General features: G+C 50.3%; 1 protein-coding gene across 4 annotated transcripts in view; it reads left to right on the top strand.

The window, feature by feature from the left end:
* ARHGEF33 (Rho guanine nucleotide exchange factor 33) overlaps positions 1-21961 on the top strand; it is a 65055-nt gene extending 43094 nt beyond the window's left edge. For 3 of the 4 annotated variants that reach the window (XM_059720290.1, XM_019480061.2, XM_059720291.1), the window contains exons 8-15: positions 982-1111; positions 3335-3467; positions 8156-8239; positions 9687-9770; positions 12635-12783; positions 13463-13618; positions 15599-16352; positions 18215-21961. In XM_059720290.1, the coding sequence (XP_059576273.1) occupies positions 982-1111; positions 3335-3467; positions 8156-8239; positions 9687-9770; positions 12635-12783; positions 13463-13618; positions 15599-16352; positions 18215-18352 (1628 nt within the window). In that variant the 3' untranslated portion in view covers positions 18353-21961. The remainder of the gene's footprint in view (positions 1-981; positions 1112-3334; positions 3468-8155; positions 8240-9686; positions 9771-12634; positions 12784-13462; positions 13619-15598; positions 16353-18214) is intronic. The other variant, XM_059720292.1, reaches the window with a different exon arrangement.
* Positions 21962-22259: the final 298 nt, after the last annotated feature.

The raw sequence follows: 22259 nt of genomic DNA, 5'->3' as shown, positions 1-22259 counted from the left end.
TCTATGGATGAAAAATTATAAATCTGTTATAATTTCCTATGTCCAGAATCTTATTATTGGGGATTATCTTAAATTCATCCTCCTCAGTGCTGTGGCAGGGAAAGCAGCAGTGGGGAGCAGGTGGTAGGGAGGCAAGTGATGGGGCGCAACCTGCCCCCTACATCTGCCAGTGCCTGCACCCTATGGCGCCTGCCCACTTGCCTCTATCACTTGTTTCCCCAATGCCAAACCCCATCACCACTTGCCCTCCCTCTGTGCATGCCCCCATGACCATTTGCTCCCTTGCCACCTGCCTCCCCACTTGAACCCTCCCCCCACCATCACTTACCCTATGTGGCAGGTCTGGCTCCGGCTCTGGCCTGGGTTGTGGAACACACAGTAGCTCTAGCCCTGGCAAGGCAGCAGTGGTGGCTCTGGCCTGTCCCCATCCCCAGCCAGGCAGCAGCAGTGGCAGCAGCTCCAGCCCCAGCCCTGGACCCAGGCAAGTGGTGACTCTAGCTCTGGCCCTGGCTTCAGGGCCAGAGCCACAGCAGCTGCCTGCTCCGGGCTAGTACTCAAGCCCAAGATAAGATTTCTTTTCCTGTATGTTGAATAGGGAGGGAAAAACTCATCTTCAAGTAAATGCAGTGAGTGGTGCAGGCATTTGGAGTAGAGGTTGAGGATCTGGCCCTGAAACAGTATATTTAGTAATAAATTCTTTTTTTACATACTTATCACTCAAAAATCCTGAACATGCAATGGGTGAAATATTTGTTTTCAGATGTCCTTTGTGAACAGAGTATGGCTTACAAATGTGCGTGAAACATGTTGCAGTATCAGGGTTAGAACTTTGTGTTTCAGAAGGAATTCACATAAAAGAGAATCTCCATTGATTTTCCTCATCTTTTTCTGTCCTAATCTAAGGACATCTTGTCCAGTCAAACATACCTGTTTTTCCTGTTGTTGTTGTTGTTTTTTAAAACTCAAACTTAATTGTTGAAGCCAAAAGACAGAACATTGCATTAGAGCTTTTGGAGTCTGAAAGGAAATATGTCATCAACCTGTCCCTGATCCTGAAGATCAAAGCCACGTTGCAAGGGCCAGATGTGAAGAGGAACACAAAGGAGAGAAGGTACGATACCCAGTATGGTCTGGCCTCTTTCTACTCTTACCACACCCTCCTGGAATTGTCTTCTATCCACACTGAACATAAGATCTTAATCGGGTTTACAGTAGAATAATTTTAGCTGTTTTTGTGTGGTTAATGATCCTACCCTCTCCTACCTTTTTTTTTTTACCTCCTCCAGACTCCCCTATAGGTTCTCTGACCCCTACTTCACTTCAGCCTCCCTCTGTGCCCAATCTCTGCTTGTTTCCTAAATTCTACATCTCCTGTCTGCCACAGCACCCTGTATTGGAGACATAGGAACAAAACTCTGCATGCCTCTCCACCTACTCCTCTTGGGCCATCCCCACTTCCCCAGTAGCTGGCTCCAGCATTAGGTACAGCCCATTAGAGACTGATGTCAAATATGTTATGTGGGGTCCCTCCCTCACTGTCATCCTCCTTTCCACCTTCTACATCTTATGGCTGTTTCCTGTTTGAATGCAGCAAGAACAAAGTGTCTTGGTTTCAAACTGAACTTCTTTGACTTTCCAAGCTGAAAGTCTTAGATTGTTCCTCTAGGCAGAATATTTTAATCCCCCCTCCTCCCCCAAATAAGACACACACTTTGTTTTTAGGAAGGCAGAATGAAGAGAAAAAGGTGTTTCCAGAGTTATGGTAATATACATCAGAGACAGAGCCTAATTTTCAGCTCACTCGCCTTCCCTTTCCTGCTCTGGCAAAAGCTACAGCTTTAACCCTTTCACAGCTGAACTGTCAGCAACTCTTGGCTACTCAGCCACGAGCTGAAACCATAGCTGCTGCTGGAGACTGGACTTCATGAGCAGAACTAAGATTCTAAAAAAAGAGCTACAAAGACTGCAAGGTTGTGAACTAGGAGAAGACAGACCAGAAGAAGCTAAAGCACAAATTCTTTAGCAAAATTGCTGCACCAAGGATAGCTTGATTAGTGGACAATTAAAATGGAGAGTGGGCCATTAACACCTATTGAGTAAAAGCAATTAGCAGAAATCAAGTAGATTATAATGAACTATGAAGTCAATTGACGCCCTCAGCACTGGCTGATTATAAATGCAACTGCTGCTATTCTGGACAGAAAATCAGCTTCTCAATTAAGACATGCAACCCAACTTCAGGCAGCTAATCGAGGGGGGGGGGGGTAAAGGTGCATGCAGTATGCTAGCAAATATGATATTTCTCATTATCATCCTGGCTCATGATGGAACAAGTGTTAAAACCCTAGAATTTCTAGCAAGGTGATAGTTCCAGCTTTTGAGCAGGTCTGCCTACCATGTTTCTTACAAAGTGCACAGTGAATGAGGCAGTTTATGATCACATGCATTCCAGTATTATAACGGGATAGCCAGAGGTTGTGGAACCTCCATACTTAGAAATTTCTAAAAGCAGGTTAGACAGACAGTGGGCTGGGGTGGTTTAGACAGAGACAACCCTGCCTTGAGCAAGGGGTTGGGATAGATGACTTCATGAAGCCCCTTCCAGCCTTGTTTTTCCACAGTTCTTCCAATGAATGGGCTTGGGAACCTTTTTCCCAAACATCTCATACAAGTTTGCAGGTCAGGGACTAAGTATTTTAGCTTAAATTATTAAAAAGGGTTAGGGTCATGCTGTCAGCCAAGGAAGGTCAAGGATTTCTAGCAATAGAGAATTACTGCAAGGAGGATAAAACCATACCAAACACTGGGTTGCAAAGTTTGTGGGGCAGTGGCTGCCATATAAAATGAGTTTCCACAGCACCTGGCAAAATGACCTCTCACTCTGTCTCTGATAGTCCTTAGGTACCAGCATAATGTATAGATTAATTATAGTAGTTTATAAAGTAGAGTGGCTGTTGTCATTCTGCTTGCCTTTGCAGCAGCAGGGTGTTGGCCACTGTGTTCGCCCTGCTTTACGTGTGGTATGTTAGGATGTTGTGTCTTGTGGTTGTGTTGAGGATGACTGTGTAGTTTTGCTAACAGGCTAGGCAAGGATTTGTATAGGATGGTTTGGATAGGGAGGATCCTGCCTCAGGCAGGGGGTTGGACTAGATGGCATCTGGAAGTCTCTTCCAGCCCTACTTTTCTATGATAAAGTATAGGGGCAGTTGGTATGCCACTTGTCTGTGGGTGCAAAGAGGAGCAGAGCACGCAGTGCCTAGGAACTGGATTTCCTTTTCAGAAGCACGTTTGCACTTTTCTCTATGTAACTGTCTCTGATCTCTCCTCTGTCCAGTTTCTTCCCCAACTCCTTGAGATACCTGGTCCAGCAACACATAGACTTACTCCATGCACTGCAAGAGAGGGTTCTGAGCTGGCCCCGCCAGGGTGTCCTGGGGGACATATTCCTGAAGTTAACAAATGATGAGGTATGTTTTTGCTTATGACAGAACACATACCACCAAGGCACCATAACTGCTTTAGTTCCTTAACAGGTTCTCATGTGTGGGCCAAGCACGACTGCAGAATTTTTTCCTGAGCAGAATTATGTTTTTGCATAACAGTTTTGAAGGAGTCCTGTAGCAGTTCTACCCACCATGCTCTTGCTATATCAGGTCAAATGGTTGGTTTCATTAGGGTGTCTCCTTTTTCAGCAGCTCTTTGACAAATGACTTCCTCTGGGAAATAACTGTTCCACCCAGGGGGGTGAGATTTTTTTTTTGGAAAGATAGAACAAAACTGACTGTCATTCCTGAATGAAATAAATTAAATGCATTCTTCCCCACCTCCTCCAATCAGAGGTTTGACACACTAGATCAGTGTTTCTCAGCTGAGACACTGCAGCACCCCAAGATCCTCCCAAGAGTCCTGTGCAAGGAGGTAAATGCACTGCTCTCTCCTCTCCTGCCTACCCCAGAGTCCTGTGGACAGGGGACACCCATGGCTACCCCCTTTCACTGTCCAGCAGCCCCCGCACCAGCAGTGTGAGCATTGTGCTGTGCTCTGGGTGGGCAGATGCATGGGTACAGAGCCACACTTTTCAGCCTGGTTCATCCCCTGGTGCACCCAGGGCTGTGGACGGGGTCATGGGAGCAGATGGCTCTGTACTCCAGTGTATGAATCCCTGGAGTAGCACAGTGGCTGTGCTTGACCCCTCAGGTACAGACTGGGGGAGATGAGGGGAAGGGAGGGGAACTCCATCCCAAGCCTCATGTGCTCTCTTCTCCTCCCCTCCTTGCCCCCCAGTACCCCATATGTGCCATGTATGCAGCCAAGCCCTGCTGGCCTGGTGTGCATAGGCTATCCATTTTGGCCCCAGGACTGGAGTTCAGCAGGGATCACCCTGGGATAACTAAGGCCAGAAATTGGCCCTCTGGTGCCCAGTCCCCAGCGGTGACCTCAATACACGTGTAGGGAGTCTAGATGCTGTGCTGGGAGCAGATGTGCATGGGGCCAGGCACAGTTGGTGGGGAGATGCAGCCCAAAGGGGTGACTGTTATACTTACATTACCTTTTGTATGATAATATAATATAGTAATACAATTAATTAATTGCATTAATTAATAACAATACTATAATATTTATATTATACTATTCATATTACATGTATATTAGTGTCTGAAATGAGGGATACTGCTAAATTCTGCAGATTTGCAAAGAGTGCGAGTCTAAAAAGGCTGAGAACCCCTGCACTACACATACCTGAACACCAGCCAAACCTATTGCATTCATATCTGTTTTGCTCTGAAGTCATGAGCATCAGATGCTGTTATGCACTTGGGCTGTGGACTTTGCACCATCCTTGAGAGCCTGGGAAGAGTGGCTGTGAATAGGCCTGCAGTTGTGTTGCTCACAATTCCAATCTCTTTTCAGCCAGTAGTCTGCCCCAAAAGCTCTCTTCAGGCATTTATATAGGTGCTCTGGGAGTGGGGCGGGGGGGGGGAGGTGCTTTAATTAGAGCTGCTCTAATTAAAGTACCCAAAGTGTCTGGTATATCAGCATCCCCACACTAAGAAATGATGGCAGGAGCGCTTTAACTAAAGTTCGTAGAACAAGTTTTAGTTAAAGCGCCCCTACTGCCATTTTTCAGTGCAGGGACACTGATGCACAAGATGCTGGAATGGTAATTACCATGCTCCAGCAGGCTCAATTAATCGAGCAGACTTGGATCTGCAGATTAATCGAGTCTGCTCCAACACGTTGTAATTACAGTGCATCAAAGCAGCCTCGCTGCTCGTGTAAAGGTTCCCTTTGGACTTACTCAAGGGCCACATGTCTCATATCTCCTTGCCTTTTCTGCTTCTTGCCTCCTCTTCTGGCAACTTCTCCCCAGAGACATACTAGCACACTTTAACCAAAGCAATACACAGCCCCCTGCCTTTACATTCAGCCCCCAGAAAAAAAAAACATTCTGACCACACAGATCTGCTCCTGACTAGCCTTGCATGTGGCCTGTGATCTGAGCAGTGAGTCCTGCATTTTTAGCTCTTACTCTGAGAAAAAGCTTGCCTGCTTCAAATATGTCCCTGAAGCAATGGCAGCTAGCACCATTCCCACTGTAAAAAGGTTTCATTCAACTTCCACTGCAGTAATGTAAATAAGAGTTTTGCCTTGCTTCTGTACTGAGCCCCAGATTGAATGTGCATGAGAGTGTGAAAATCATCTGCTTCTCGCTTTGGCCCAGTCTGCCGTGTCAGGTGAGGGGTGGTAGCCAGAGGCCTGGAAAGTACATGTGTGGTTGGGTTGTCATGAAGACACAGAGGGCGCATCCAAATGTGCAGGCATGTGCAGTCTGTGACACTGTAAACCTCTTTGTGGCGCTGCAGATTGCACGTGGTAAACATTAAAATGTGCCCCGTGCTGCAAATTTGCAGTGCAGGGCCAAAATTAGCTATTGGGATTTTTTAGTAGCAAGAACCCCCACTGGATTAAAAAGCAGTGCAATGCATGTGCAACAAACGTGCACCTGCAGACAGAGGCTGGACCATGCAGAGCAATGTTCTGGATGCTGGCCATGCCTATGTGTTACTTGACCTGTGCCCCTGCTGCTCTAGGCCACCAGATAAGACTGCTGGGGCCAGCACTTGCGCTGGCCCCAACTTCCAGCGCTGCTTGGCTGAAAAGCTGGGGGGAGCTGGGCAAAGGCAGTTTTCCTGTTGCAGGAATATGTCCCACAATGAAGCACATGTGCAGGATTATGCACTGCAGCAATTTGTGCCACTGCAGGCACATACCCCTTCATGTCTGGACATGGCCAGAGATGGGGTAGGAGGACATTGTGCTCTAGTGGGATCAGAATAGTGCCAAGAGCCAGGAAACTTGGATTCTGTTCTTTGTTCTGACCTTGACTTTCTCTGGGTATCTGGGCAAGTCCTTAACCCTCATGCGCCTCCCTGCTGAGACCACTGTATTTGTGCTGTGTGGTTGGTCTGCATAGGTCAGGGGTAGGCAATTATTTCAGCTGGCATGCCACTTAAGTAGTTTTGATGAGCTGTTGACGGGTGCACACATAAAATATTCCAGAAGATGTGATTTTTACAAAGTGTAGATAAAAAATAAATTATATACTAAAAATCCAGAATCTACCATAACATATTTTATTTTAGAAACTAATTTTTGTTTGATTTATGTTTTTTTGAGTAGTATATATAGAGGCAATTACTTAATAGCTCAAAAAAAATCTTACTCATATATAATGGGTGTGGGTGGGGAGTCTGGGGGTGTTTGTGGGGAGAGGTATAGGTAGGTGGGGGGCGGGGGCTGCCCATGCATTAGGTCCCAGCAGCTGACCAGGGGTGAGGGAAGGGAGAGGGGGCAGCAGAGCTCATCCAGGCAATGCAATACAGGTGCATTCCACCTCCATCTGGCCCACAACTGCCCCCATGGCGCTCTGCTCCTTCTGCTTCTGCCTGACGCAGCCCGTGCCACACTGCTGCCCAGCCCTGGCCAGCATGCACAGGTTCCTGAGGGGCTGCTCCTACTGCTGCTGCAGCTGCTTGGGTACTGCTTGGCTTCCCCGACATCCAGCAGCTCCTCCTTCTCCTCCTCCTGCCCCTGCTGCACCACTCCAGGCCAGGGGGAAGCTGCAGCCTGGCAGCTCCTGCCCCAGCACATGGAGCTCCAGCTCCAACTCCAGCTCCCGGCTGCCCACAGGTGGCTATTCGTGGGTGGAAGCTGGCTGGAAACAAGAGCTGGAGCTCCACACTCTGGGGCAGGAGCTGCCTGGCTGCAGCTTCCCCCCTGCCTGGTGCAGCACAGTTGGGGCAGGAGGAGGAGGAGCTGCTGGAGAGAGCTGAGCAATACCCAGGCAGCTGCAGGAGCAGCCCCACTGGGAAGCTGTACACGCTGGCCAGGGCCAGGGCGGTGCCATTGGTGGACATGGGGTGCATGTGGCCAGGAGTGTGGTGCAGGCTGTCCTGTGTGGGTGTAAGCAGGGCTTCACCCCATGCAGAGTGCCATGGGACAGCCTTAGGCTGGATACAATCAATTGGTGGGCTGCATCCGGCTGTATTTTGCCCACACCTAGCACAGGCCAACAGAACTGTGCCATGTTATCAGCCATGGAAACGCTGGGCACTCTCATAACCCCAGGCAGGTGGGGGCCTGAGTGGGGTTCCAGCCCTAGTGACACCTCTCAGCAGCTCTCAGCCAGGCTATAAACAGGATGTCTCCCAGCATGGATACAGCTCAGGTGCTGCCTGCAGCACCCAAGCAGACTCCTCCTGGTTGAGCGCCTGCCCTACATAACCCAGGAGTGGTGTTAACATGATGACAAGCAATTGTGTTCTAGGCTTTCTAGGAGGCTGAAGTGTGGGCGCAATGCCTTGCACACCAGCGGCCTGGTTCATACCACGCTACAAATAAGTTGTCACATGTAGCTGGATTTGCCATCCTCATGTCTATCGCACACGGATAGGCCCCATGCTACCATTATGCTTGATCAAACTGGCTTGTAGGCCTGTGTATGGACAGGAGCCTAACTTACCCAGCTGCTTTGCTTTTCCTTCATGTGCTCTTATGCTCCTACCTCTGCACCTCAGAGCCCACAGCAAACCCCTTTCTAAGTCACCATCCTGGCAAAACACTGAAGTTGAGCATTTCTACATCTGTTTCCCAGAACAATTTCTTGGACTACTACGTTGCGTACCTGAGGGACCTCCCTGAATGCATCTCGCTGATCCATGTGGTGATTCTGAAGGAGGTATGCACACTCTTACCGCCACAGTCACAGATGCATGAACCATCACACACATTTATCACTGCCCATTGTGAGCCTGCATTTAGCACCCATCCCTGACCTTAGAGAATAGCTGCTTGTCATGTCTGCTATTAATGGACTCCTAGAATTTTTTCTAGGAATTCAGGGTTCAAGATGGTAGTGAGATCCTAGCTCATCCTGGAGCAAGTTTTTGATGCCATTAAGCACAAGTTAGTGACTGCCTTTAGACCTCAGCAGCCAAAAGCACTTTTCAAATGAACAGTCATAACACTAATTGCATCTTGGTTGCCTAGGGAAATTCTCCATGTTTTCATCATTTGCTGCTCCCTCCCCTACCCCCTCACTTTTTCTGCTTTGCTTGTGGATGACCCCACTTCGCAATACAAACTATCCTGCATCTGCCTGCCCACTGACATCCCCACCCAGTTCCACCACTCACCAAAACAGATCCCGTGGCATCGTCACACTTTCCATAGTTTTCCTGTTGCCAAGTTTTTCCTATAACGGGCCTTCCTAGCTAATCTGATTGTTCTGTTATCATCTGTTCCTGACTGACAACTTTGCTAATCGATTGGTTACTCTGAGTTATCAAAAGCAGCTGTCCAATGCCATCACTGTCATGCACATGAATGAAATCATATCCTCAATGTCCTCAATGTCAAATGGACTAATCAACTGGACATCCTTAATGTCAACTGGACTAATATTGGCAAACAAACATTCCAGAAAATTCTCCTGTGTAGATCAGATTCTTGGGGAGGATCTAAGAAAATGGATATACCATTTTTTATGCCTCTTCACTGAGACAGCAATGCTGCCAGACCCACTTTGCAATTGAAAGGGGTCCAGCAGTGTGAGTACCTCAATTGGCTCTAAGTACTCTGGTCTAACCCAAGGCAGATAGGCTTTCTCAAAAGGCCAGATTTGCCTATCCTGACTCCTACTCAGGGCTTATCTATACAGGGACACTCAGGAAAGTGAATCCAAACTAATTTTTAAAATGGACTGGTTAAAACACATTAAATCCCTGTGGGGACATGCTTATTCAGAATTAAAGTTAAAGTCACTTTAATTCTGAATAAGGGTATGTGCAGGGACATAATGCTCATTAGGTAATCCACTTTAAATCCACACCTTTAGATCACTTGGATTAACTCTCCTGAATGTCCCTGTGTAGGTTAGTAGTACCTTACATCTCAGGCAATGTCATACAGATCTGTGGAACTACATGCATACGTGACTGTTGTCAGTGGGAGGAAAGAGTTTACATACTGGGATTATTATCATCCAGTATTGCCCTTCACTTAGCATATCGCTGTGGACTGCAGTGACTGCTTCCTGTACAACATTCAATAAATACCAAAAGCTGCTGGGAAATGCACCTACTTTCTATGCTGTAGTAACTCTAAACCTTCTTTTTCCAACTCAGGTGGAAGAAGAAATTAAGTCTGATCTCTACATACTCTTCTTTCATATAGTCCAGCGTATCCCTGAATATCTTATTCACTTACAGGTAAGACTTCCTGATAGGCATATTCTCAGCCTTGGCCTTGCACACTGTAAGGATAACACTTGGCATCAATGCTGAACCTGATGTTGCCTAACCCAGCGGAGGACACTGGGGCCTGCCCAGTGCTGGGCCATTTGGCCAAACCTATGGGCCCTTTCCTGACCTGGAAGCCATGGAAGTGGAAGCCATCATCAGGACTGATGACTTCCTCAGACTCTCATATGAATTTCCCCACCCTGGGCCAGCTTTTGTAGCTGGGAAAATGCACAGCTCCAATGTCCTCTCAGTGAAAGAGCCAGGCCAGCACATGTTTGTGGGGACTGCGCAGATGACTGGAGCTGGGCCTGCAGGAGAGAACAGCCAGTCACCTGCAACTGAGTGGCTGCCAACAGCGTGGCCTAGTGCCTTAGCATGAACCTGGAAGGAAAGGCCTCCTGGAGAGAGCAGGTTGAGAAGCAGCACTTCCAGCTTATGGGAAATGTCACTTTGTCAAAATTTGGTGAAACCATTATCAGATAATAACCGTCCCCCCCCCTCCCCGCACCCCAGCCATTCTCAGCATTTCTTGTGGACTTGAGTCTCCCTGGCCAGTGCTCAGTACAGACAGCCTCAGAGCTGCTCTGAGCCCTTTCCAGTACATCCAGGCTTTCACAGCCAGAGATGTAGCAGGGCAATTCTGCTGCTTGGGTATTGGGTCTGCACAGAGCAGTGCCAGTGCCAGTACTATGTTACCAGCCACAGTGGTGTGGCCAGCTGTGATGGTGGCTATTTTTGCACTCCTCTCCTCCCTCAAAGATGGCACTTGGAGCTGCCCCAGTCACTCCCCCTACCTCACTGTTCACTGCCTTGGGTTCAGTGAAAGACTGTCAAACCTGAGGTGGTAGACATGAAACATTTTAAGCTCAACAAACTGCCATTCCCTGGTGAGACTGCTCAGAGGGCAAATTTCTGCCCAGCTCTTACCCTCTGCTCTAATCCCAGCTGTAGCATGAGCACTGTCTGGATGGGTTAACACCTATCGGAGCTTCTCAATCTGCAGAGCAGGGTGCTGTTACCCTGCACTCACTTGCGGTGATATTGTGTCTAGTGGTTTGTATTTCATGAAATCACAGCAGACAGGGTGGCCGGGGCCTCAAGAGGGCACATAACCAACCCCCCAGTCCCAAGACCTGATCAACCATACCTGGCAGCTGCTCCTCCAGCTATGGGGGTCCCACTACCTCCCTTAGTCCCCTGCTGCAGTGCTTAGCTGTCCTTCAGCTAGAAGGCTTTTTCTACTGTCCAACCTCTATCTACCTTGTTGTGACATGAGCCCAGCTGTCCCCTAGGAGAGACAGGAAGAATGGACAACAGGGGAGAAGGCAGAAGGGCACCACTATTAAGGAGTCGATGGGACATTCCCTCCCCTACCCTACAGCTCGCTACTGTGGACATCCTTTCCTCTGAGCTGTGGGACAAAGGGCAGGGCCTCTCCATGTGCGATATTTAACATTGTCCCCAGGTCTGGACCAGGTTGTGACACAGCCTGTGTGCCCATAGAAAGGGCAAGAGGTACCTGTGCACCACTAGGCAAGCTACACAGGCCTCACATTCAGGCACACAGGAGCAAGGAAGCCACTCGCCCACTTGCTATTTAAAAAGGGTGTAGGTGAGAATAGAAAGACCAGCCCATCCAAATGTTCTGGGCTGGCCTTGAATTTCAGGATTACATCCCAGTGTCCCCAGAGAGTCCCTTAAGATGGCCTTTTGTCACAAGGTCAGAAAAAAAATGTACCCAGTTGGCTTCCTGGTTGGTTTCTGGTTCAAAGTTAGTTGCTTTACCTCAAAGTTGGCTGTGGGAAAATGGACACGGTCTAGCCTCCTCCCCGCCATCCCCATGCTGCTGCTCACAGTGTGGAAAGTAGTACAGTAACTTGGGACAGGCATAGCAAGACAGGGCCAGGATTGTGTCTCAGAAGTGTAGGTCCTGGGAGAACAGCTCACAGGGCACCCTATGCTTGGGGCCAGGCCAAAGAGCACAGTTGAGTCCCCTGGACCCTGTAGTGAGGTAACACAGGAGAAAGCATTCTGCCCTCTTGTTCATGAGAGTGGACACAGTCCAGAGGGGAGGGAGTCGGCACCCAAACAAGAGCATGCGCAGAGAAACCTCTGTAAAAGCAGCAGCACAGAGAGCTGGGCTCCGGGTCTCTTGACACAAGGGGCTTTGTCTGGGGGAGGCGTGTTCAACCCCATGCTCATCCTGCACACTACATCATGATCTCAGCAAAGGTGATTCAGGACCTTGGTCTTGAGACAGCCCTTGTGGCTGACTCATCATTAACTAAATGTTTCAGATGAGGTAAGCTCCAAGGGAGAGTAGCAAGAACAGTGTCCTGCTAGGGCCAAGTTGGGGGTTGCATGGTGTTGGTTACCCATGCATTACGCTAGCTCACGAGGGCTTGGGTGCACCATAGCAGTGGGGGGCCTCAGTGAGGACTGGGCTGAGTGTACCCTCCCCAGCTACTATCTGCTGATGCGCTCCAGACTGGGGAGCTTGCCCTTGGGAGACCAAGGGCTCAGGAGCAGGTGCACAGGGATGAGCTTGAAGCAGCCTCATTGACCTGTTCCCAGGTATAGAGCCATGTCAGTGGGTGCGGGGGAATGGGACATGCTCAGCCCTGCCCTCACAAAGACCTGCCACTGGAGGAGTGTAGATGAGCCCTTGAGGGGCCAGCCCTTAATTAATTGGGCCTATCACACCTCCAGCCCCAGAACCCCCATGGTACATAAGCAGAGCCATGGTGGAGCTGGCTTATCCTAAGAGTGAGCCCGGAGCCATGGCAGAGCATTTATGCCACTCACACCACCGACTCTCCTCTGTGCCCCAGAACATCTTGAAGTTCACAGAGCAAGAGCACCCTGATTACTACCTGCTCCTAGTGTGCGTGCAGCGTCTTCGGGTCTTCATCTCACACTACAGCCTCCTCTTCCAGTGCAATGAAGACCTGCTCATCCAGAAGCGGAAGAAGCTCAAGAAGTAAGTCTGGGCCCTGGATGTGTCCTTGCACTCCCCGGGAAGATGGGTCAGATTGGCTGAAAATGCAGGGCCCAGTTCTGGGAGAGGGCCTTTGAACCATTGGGGAGCACTCTCATACTCACTTCTCCCACTTGGAGCAGCCACTTCCAGGCAGTTCTAAGAAGGAAAGGGAGCTCCTTTGTTTTGTTGATCCTTTGTTCTCAGAGGCCTGGTCTGCACTAGAAAAATCTGCTGCCAGTGGCAGATGTCAGATAGAGACAAGCATTCAGCAAGGCAGGAGGAAGGTATGCGTGGAGCAGGCTTTAGCCACTGCCTGCTGATTTGGCATGAAAAATGCCCTGAGGACCTCACAAGTTAAATGGACAAAGCACAGGGAGTAGCATCATCCTTGTGTCATAGATGGGGAGTGGAGACACAGAATAACGTGCACAGTCACACATGGAGTTGGTGGCAGAGCCAGCAAGCAACCCCTGGTCACCTGCATCCTAAATCAGGGCCTTGCACACAAATCCATCTTCCCTTGTGAGGCTGAGCCCAGGGTAAGCCAACCCTGGAGTAGTAGCCTGTGATGGGACAGTGTTCTTTAACAATGTGCCACTCACTCAGCTCTGGTGGGGCTCACTTGCTTGCCCATTCCCTGCCTCCTCTCTTTAATGGCAATGAATTTCCATTCCCCTAGGTCGTCCTTGGTTAAGTTATACAAAGGTCTGGCTTCCAGCGCCAGCCAGGAAGTATCTCCGACGCCCAGCGCCACATCTCTCCGGGACAGCGGGATCCACTCCGAAGAGGCCATGCAGCCATTCCCACCCACCCCCTCGGCGAGCACAACAGCCCCGTAAGCCTATTGCCAGACTGGGATGGCCAGCGACATAGATTGCAGCATATCTCCAGCTGCACACAGTCCCACTGGGTTAGGACAGCAACCGATCGTCACCAGAAAGAGCTGAGCCTGCACCAGGAGCCTGGCTGCCCTGGTGCCTGCCTGCAGGGAGGAATCTGGCACCTTTGTGCCATGTCACAAAGGTTGCTGTGCTTTCTCAATGGAAGTTATTGAGGGATAGTGAGTCTGAGTGGGAGGTTCTCTTTATGCAGCACTCAGAGATGGGGGCAGCATGTAATGCAGTGATTGCATGTGAATTCTGACATGCTGATTGGCTAACAATGGCTGTCAAGAATCAAGAAGGGTTTACATATTCTGTAGTTGGGAAATTGCAGGCCATTTGGGGAGCAAAGGCTAGTGGAAGGACTGGTCAAATGGTGGGGAAATACAGTACACTCTGGTCTAGTTAGGGAGCCTGTAATCTGGTGGTGTCTTTCCAAAAGGCCTGTGGTTCAGATAGCAGCTCTGAGCTGGACATAGGAGTCCCTGGGCATAGTCCTCTGATCTGGTCTAAATGATACCTTTGGGCCTTCTGGGCTCATATCTATTGTATGGAAGAAAATATGGTGACTTTTAGTCCTTGTGTTTGGAACAGCAGTGATTTTTCATTTATTGGAAATTTTTTTTATAGAAAATGTTAGGGTTTTTCCACAAAAAATGCGCAGCTGTATCCTTTGAGTTCTAGTCGGGTGGGTTGGGAACCTAAGTAGTAGGAGTCACTCTGGAAGACCCAAGCTGATGAATAGGTTAGCTGTGCTGGCTGCTGACTGAGTGCTGGATGTTCAAGATCTGCTTGGGGTCAGTACCAAGCTTGTGTCCCAAAGCCTTATGCAAAGGGAAAAAATTGCCAGAGATAGATTTGTGGCATTTCAAAATTCCTCACTGGGTGCTTGTGCTGTTACTTAACCTCAAATGCTGGCTGTGGCCCAGTGAGTGCAGTGGTTTCAGCAGATGCAAATAATGGGGCCATGTGGGCAGACCCAGCAGAGGAAAAAAATTGCACTTGAAAATTGAACATGCCTTCAAATCACCAGAATCTCCTCTGTGCTGCAGAGTTTGGCCACCAGATGTTGCCTTTGGTCTCCAGCTGTCTGCATATGACCATGCACAAATATGGCACAATCTGGCAAGCCCCAGCTTTCCCATGGCTTGAACAAAGAAACATGAGGCCTCAGGCGCCACAGAGTCACATCAGCATGATGCCAGCATGGACGTGCTCCAACAATGGAGTGCTATAGGGGCTGTTGGCCAATGAGAGGTCTGGCAGAGAGTGTTTCTAGTGCAGACCAGGCCTCCACCCCATTGTGTTTGCCTATGTATGTGTGCTTGAAGGAGCTACCTCTTCCAGCTAGGAGGGGGAGCCAGTTGCTAACCTATTAACACTATGCAAGCTCTCTCTCTTCCTGTCCCATGAGTTAGGGGCAGAGGGGGCAGGCAGAGCTGGGCAGGGTCTGAGGCTGCTTTCCTGTCCCTGCCTCCATCTACCCATGAGGTGTTGACCAGGGCTATTACAATGCACCTTCTGCAAGAGGGACCCCACTCATTCCGCATAGCAAGGGGATTTTCCACAGCTCTCCAATGGAGCAGGGGCCAGGATGGGCTCATCCCCCACATGCACAGTCCTGGATGCCCTTGAAAAGAAAGGGAGGGAGTGGGATAGAGAAGCACCCAGAATGATTGTGCAAGGAGACACAGCACTGGCAAGGTGGTAGTGCTCTGCTGACATGAGCAGGGATCACTGGGTTTGATCCTTGTTGGGTGTATCCATTACCATTACAATGGGGACTCCCATCCTGGTAACCTGGGTGCATCAGTTTTTCCTGCTGTGCCTCTCATGCCCTGCATTTGAGGGTGAAGACAACATGGGAGGGGCTGGGCTGGGCCTGCCAGGATGCTTGTACTTCATAGTATTTCCTCCTCCTCCTCCTCCCCAAGGCACCTGATGCCACAGATGAAGAAGCCCCAGCACACCATGATGGAGAACATCTCAGCTGTAAAGGCCCCTGAGTGGGAAGTAGAAGGGAGAAAGCATGAGAGACCTGAGAATCTCCTGGCCTCCTCACAGTTCACAGAGCAGGAGCTCAAGGCCCTCACTGCCACCCTGCAAGCCATCCCAGAGATGGAGTACGAAACACCCCCAGCTGAACCCATGGCAAATGTTGAACGACCTGCCAGGACCTCTGCTGAGCTGCTGCAGGATGCCCGCAGCTTCATGCCAAGCTACGAGGAGTTTGACTATGGGGGGGAAGTGTTCACCCTGCCAGGGCCCTACGAAGATGAGACCTTCCAAAACCTTGCCCTATTTGAGAACTGCTCTCCAGCCTCCTCCGAGTCCAGCTTGGACATTTGCTTTCTGAGGCCAGTGAACTTCACAGTGGAACCGGAGAGGACCGAGCACACAGTGCAGCCACTACCCAAGAACTGTGCCCCTGTCAGCAGCAGCACGTACAAGCGTGAAGCATTTCACAGCAAAGGCAAGCAGCTGAGCAGGTCTCTGAAGGAGCTGCCTCGGAGTGCAGAGGGCGTGAGTACAAGGCTGTACAGTACCAGGAGCAGCAGTGGTAGTCGGCTGCAGCAGAAGCCGGAGAGAAGTGTGCAGCCTCATGTGATAACCGCTTCATCTAGGAGCTCCCAGAGGAGCTACTTCCCCCCACAGAGAGGACCGGGTGAAAAGCAGAGCTTCTTGGAAGTAAGGAGGCTAAAGTGAAAAGCAAAATGCTGCCGCAGCAGCAGAAGCTGGGATGCAGCTAGGGGAGCACGAGCCAAACTAGCTTCCAGATTTGTACGGGCAAAGCCTGCTCCTGCTCACGCAAAGTGCACCACACCCCACATGCACACAGAGGCCAGTTTGTAAGGCAGCCGCCATGGGTCCAGGGTAGGCGTTTTGACGAGTTTAGGCTTGGAGGCCGCCTTAGCAAACGGATCCCTCCCTGGGCCTCTCACTATCATCGCCCCAGTCCCTGTCGCTAAAATGCCACACTCCACTCTCCTCCCCATGCTTGGCACTCCATGTAGGAAGCACTTGGCTGAAGCTGGGTTGGTTATAATGAAACAAAGCCCTTGAAGAAAAGGGTGGCACCCCAGTAACTGGCTTGTGCTGCAGAAGCAAGTAAAAGCCAATGCTGCTGGGGCTAGATCATCAGCTGGTGTCAACCAGTGTAGCTCCATCTGGACTCAGCCCATTGGCACCAATGAGCAACCTGGCCCCCAGGCTATGCCTTGTCTGGCATTGGATTGAATGTTTTTTGTAGGAATGTGGCAAGGGCAGACCTCCTCTATCTATAGCAGGAGCCCTGTGCCAGCCTGGGCAATGGTCTTATCTGGGACAGGTGCCACTCCTATCCCTGCTGGCACAGGGAGGCCCTTCCTGCCCTGAGGGTCACAGGGAGGATGCTGGCTGTTTGCACTTCCTAACTGTGGGAGGATCTGCCAGGCAGTGGGCGACTTCAGCCACCCAACCATAATGACAAACAGGGAGTGGACTGAGTAGCAATGACTGAGCTACTGCCCCCAGGTCCTGTTGGCAGAAGCCAGCAGGGGCTGGGGGAGGAGCAACCAGAGAGAGCTCTGGGCCAGAGAAAAGGTAGCATAGGAGCGCAGAAAGACAAGGCTGGAAAACAGATGAGGAGGAGAACTGAGAGCATGAGACAGGGGTGGGAGCCTGCTGTGGCACACAGAGAGGGGGAGCTCTCAGGAAAGCAAAGGAAACTGTCTGAAAAGGAGGGCATAGCATCAGGAAGCAAATGCCTACCCCCACAGCCTATCTGCACAGGGAAGTCAACCTCAGTAACTCACGTGAAGTTGCTCCAGATCAGCTCCTGCACTTCAAACTCTCACCTGGCCTCATCTCAGAACACTTTCCCCTTGCAAACAAGCCCCCTGCAGTAGAAGGCTCCCAGACAACACTGTCTCGGCTCATGTGAGCAAAACTGGGGCAAAAGAGGTGCATCCAGGGCAGTTGTGCATGGCATTTGGTGGCTGGGCAAAAGGCCTCCCACTGACACACGCACAGAAGTGTCCCTGTGTCAGTGAAAGCTGGCCACCACCCTGCCCTGCCCTGCTGCTTTACCCGCGGTAGAGCCAGCAGCACCCACCATCTCCAGTACAAGGAGGGACCTCCTTCCAGCACCCTGAGCTTGCTGGAGGCAGGCTCCTCCACCTGTGCGAAGAGGCAGAGATGGAGGGGGCTGACCCTGCCTCCTCCCTTAACTAGTTTTCATGTTGTGAGCAAAAGGATTCAGAGTCCTTTGGCCTGGCAAGGCCTCTCCGAAGGGTGCATGGTGAGCAGGGCCACAGTCAACCCCCAGCAGTGGCCTGAACTTATCATGACACTAAACCACGTAACTCATCCTTGCTGTCCCCTGCCCTGGCCCCTCAGATACCTGCACTCCAAGGTGATGAGGCGTAAGTCCCAGGGCAGTCTGTATGGACACCTTGGCTTCACTTTGCCTCCCACCAGGGCAGGCTGGCCCCCTCCACATCCCCCAATGCAGGGAGCATGGCGAGGGCATGAGGTTACGGACACTGGTTAAATTGTCTTTTCCCTTTTAGGAGCTCCATGCAGAAGACAACACCAGGTTCTGCCAGAAGGATGACAATGAACAAACATCCTTCAGTGACCACAACCCAAGGCACGAGCCCAAAGGGGGCTTCCGGAGCTCCTTCCGCAAGCTCTTCAAAAAGAAATGAGCGCAATGAGAGAGGTGGGCAGCCAGCCAGCCAAGTGCTCCAGCCCTGCCTGGGGCCGTGGGGTTGGAGGCAGGCAATGCCCCCTCAGGGTGCAGCTGCCAAGTTAATGGCTCACACATTAAGAAGAGCTGGGGGAGGAGGGGGAAGGTATTCATCTCTGCTCAGTGCAGTGGTGAGGGGTGGCAGACAGAGACAGTCTAGGTTGGCGATGACAGGAACACACAAAGCCTTCATCTGAACCTCAGAGTGAACTTCCCTCCAGGTTTGGGAAGCATTGCCAAATACCCACTCCACCCTCTGCAGTAGGAGTCACATTTCTTTGCCCCTCAGCTCCTCCACATGTCACCTGGGCCCAACACTAAAGCTGACTCACATGTGAGAGGAGCTGCATTTATGAGACTCTCAGCCTGACCAGAAGCCAGACATACCAAACATGTCAAAAGAAAAAGAGAAGGATGTCTCCCTGCAGGGTCCCCTGCCCAATTTTGCAGGGCAGAGCCAACCCCACAACCACAGGTTGGGCCTTGGCTCTTTTGGCAAAGGCCCCCCAGCTGTTTTGGCTGTCCTGGGAAGTTCTGCTGTCACTTTCCTTTTGCCTGTTTCCCTTTGCCTGTTTCAAGCTGTATGAACAACTGCTCTTGCTGCCACGTGGCAGAGCTGATGCTGGTTCTTGTAGGATGGTGTCACCTTCTGACCCTTGCTTGGATCAGGACCCACAGTGCTAGGCACTTGTGGCATGAGCAGTCTACTGTTCCCCTTGTGTACTGAGCAGATAGCTCAAAGCAGAGACTGTTTCTTCATCTGTGTCTATACAGCACCTGGTGCAAGGGCAGGGGAGTGGAGTGGGCTGATCATGTTGGAGGCCTCTAGGTGCTACTATAATATTTGTTATTAATAACTATTACTTTTTGCATGAAGCCGCCTTGCTGTACTGGGCATGTGCAATAGATTGCTTGGAATAATCAGTTAACTCTGAATGCATTACAAGCATTTCTGTTACCACTTCTTTCTTCTGATTGTATTGGCAAGGAATTTTTTTTTTTGCCATAACAAAGCCACAATTATTTTCACCGTGTTATTGATGTGAAAACACTCCCAGCTTAGTAATGCTGATAACCTAGACCAGTAATGTATATCCTTTAGTTAAAGAATAAAAGAAATGGAAGGAAATTAAATGCATCTTTCCTGTACCCTACATGTTTGGCAGTAAGAGCAGTTGTTTCCATGGGGCTGCAACACTGGAAGCAGTGTACGTATTACCTTGGTGTTACTGCAGTGCCTATGATATTCACAGAGTGCGTTTACATGAGATGTTTACTATGCAGTTGACTAATTAACTGTGCAGTAAACGTCTTGGTGTCTACACATGCGGCCCTATTAGGGCACATGAAACTAATAAACTCCACAGCAGGGAAGGACTTGTAAAATACAAGTCCTACCCTACTATGGAATTTTTTGTGCACAGCAGCACACATGTAGACATTGCCCTGGCTGGCTGGGGCACAGGGTACTTCAGTGTGGGGCTAGTCAGCAGGCAGCCCCTGGGCTGAAGCACCCTCATGCCTCAGTCAGCCCCTCCACAGCACATGGAGCCTGGTCTGAGCAGCCTGGGTGGGTAGGGGACTGTGGGGTGGCGAGGGTGGTCAACCTGCCAGCCCATGGCTACTCCAACTGGGCTCCACATGCTGTGGAGCGGCTGGTTCAGGCACAAGGGTGCTCCAGCACAGGAGCTACCCCTGCACTGGTTAGCCCCGCACTGAAGCACCCTCATGCTTCAGCCAGCCCCCCTGCAACATATGGAGCCTGGTTGGAGCAGCCCTGGGCTGGCAGGCTGACCCCTCCAGGTCCCCTGCTCCAACCAGGCTCCATGGGCTGTGCCCAAATAAACTCCAGAGCAATATGCTCCAAAGTTTATTCATGTGCATTAACTGTATGTGCAGATGTGCACACAGAGGCTGACTTGGGTACTGCGTAGGCACTGTGTTAAGGATGGCTCTCCTCTTTAAAGTACTTGCAGTCCATCTAGATACAGGGTGAAGGCAGAAACACAGTATACAGAGCTCCCTGACCACTGTGCTCCATGAATCCATGAACGGGTTAGACCAGTGTTGAGTCTGAGCAGGATACCGAGTTCCATGGCTATAGTTACAAATGGCCCTGCAGCTTGATCAGGTCATGTGTCCTGTCCAGCTACTGGTGGTGTGCCTGTGGGCCAAGCCTGATGCTAATCAGCATGCTGTCCAGCAGGTGAAGTGGAGGTGGCCCAGTCGGTCCAGCAGCAGGCTATGGCACTGCCATAAGGGGTCAGGAACCTGGAGCCCCAGTTGCTGGTTGCTCATGGTCACTCACACGCTGCTCAGCCCTCTCTTGCAAGCTGGCAGTCTTGCTCTCAGCCAAACTTTTTCTTTTATGGATAAAAAAAAATTTGGTTTGTCACCAGAAACTAACATTTCCAGGGACAAGTTTCATCTTTGTTGTCAAAATATTCTAGCAGTTGGACAGCAAGAGAAAAAAATTCAAGAGAAGACAACATTAACCACCCCTCCCCCTTTTGGTTTCTAAAAACTGAAAACTAAAAAACGTTGTGGCTTCTGGGAACCATTTTAGTTAAAAAAATACATTTATTTGGTAAAAAAAAAAAAGGTCAAGAAAATTTTCAGGAAGCATTATGGTCTCCCCTCCTCCAAACAATTGCAATAGAAATTTCCTACCTAAAGTACCTGGCAGTGGTCAGATCACACTGTTCTAGCACTTCCCCACAGTGATTCTGCCTCCTGCCACCCTGGCAACCTTCTGCCCAGTGTCAGTTCAATCAGTTCATGGGCACCTGTCCTGGCAATAAGGGCTCCTGGATGCCTTTTACTGCTGAATCAGTGCAGCCAGAATATGGCACTGAGAAGCCAGCTGTGGACAGACCTCTTTGCCCATCAGCACGCTCCGCACCACAGCCAGCTTCATGGTCTAAACAAGAAAGGAATCATCCGGAGCAAAGGAGATGTGAGAGCCCATCAGGAGAAGGGTGCAGGTTGCACTGAAGAGCAGTCTAAGCTAAAGGCTGGAGGAGGAACAGAAGCAGGGTGAGTCATGTTGCCCAGCTGCAGGGCAGTGCCATCAAAGGCACAAAGGCAAGAAGAGGCTCAGGGAATGGTAGTGAGGAAGGACTGGGAGAGGACAGGGATGTACACAGGGTCAAGTTCTTGTGGCCTGTCTGATTCCAAACTCTCCATGACAGGGAAGCTATGCTGGCAGAGCCAGACATCAGTGCAGAGGGGCCCACTGCAGTAGCCAGATTTCATGGAGAGCAGCCAAGGATGTGCAGGGACCTGGGGAAGCCCACTTGGTGTTTCAGCTTCTGTTTGTGGTCTCGGGTGGATGTTACAGTTCTGCTCCTGTGCCAGTTCTGCCTCCTTGTCCCATAGGGGAATGGCACTATTCTGCCTCTGTATCTGCTCCAAGGCTGAAAAGTGTATTTAAAAAGGAGAGGAGCCTGCTCAGTACAATGGCAGGTGAGCTCATCATCTCACGGGCTCTGGCCCAACCCTTGCTTTGATGCTCATGCTCTGGAATATTTTTTTCTGTCTCTGCCAAATAAACTCTGCTTTTAAATAATCGTCTTGTGTCTTTCTTTTTTTTCATCCAAGTGGTTAATGCAAATTCAGCTAGAGTGGGGGGCGGGGGGAGGGTGTCTGTACTAAGAGGTGAAATGGGGAAGGGAGGGAGTCAGGTATTTCTGATACAACCCTGCTCATGTACAAAAGGATCTACAACATCCTGCTTCCCTGAAAACAGGGGTGTGTGCAGGGATGGAGCCCCCGCTAGCAGGCAGTGGATTCCTTGCTCACAACACTCAGCTTCTTTCAGCCAGTGCTTAACCCAAAAGCCCGCTCAGCTTGTTTTTGGGACCAAG

The sequence above is a fragment of the Alligator mississippiensis genome, chromosome 1 (genome assembly GCF_030867095.1).
Source record: "Alligator mississippiensis isolate rAllMis1 chromosome 1, rAllMis1, whole genome shotgun sequence".
NCBI classification, from domain to species: Eukaryota; Metazoa; Chordata; order Crocodylia; family Alligatoridae; genus Alligator; species Alligator mississippiensis.
Note: the sequence above shows the minus strand (reverse complement) of the source record. Positions and strands in the feature narration are given on the sequence as shown.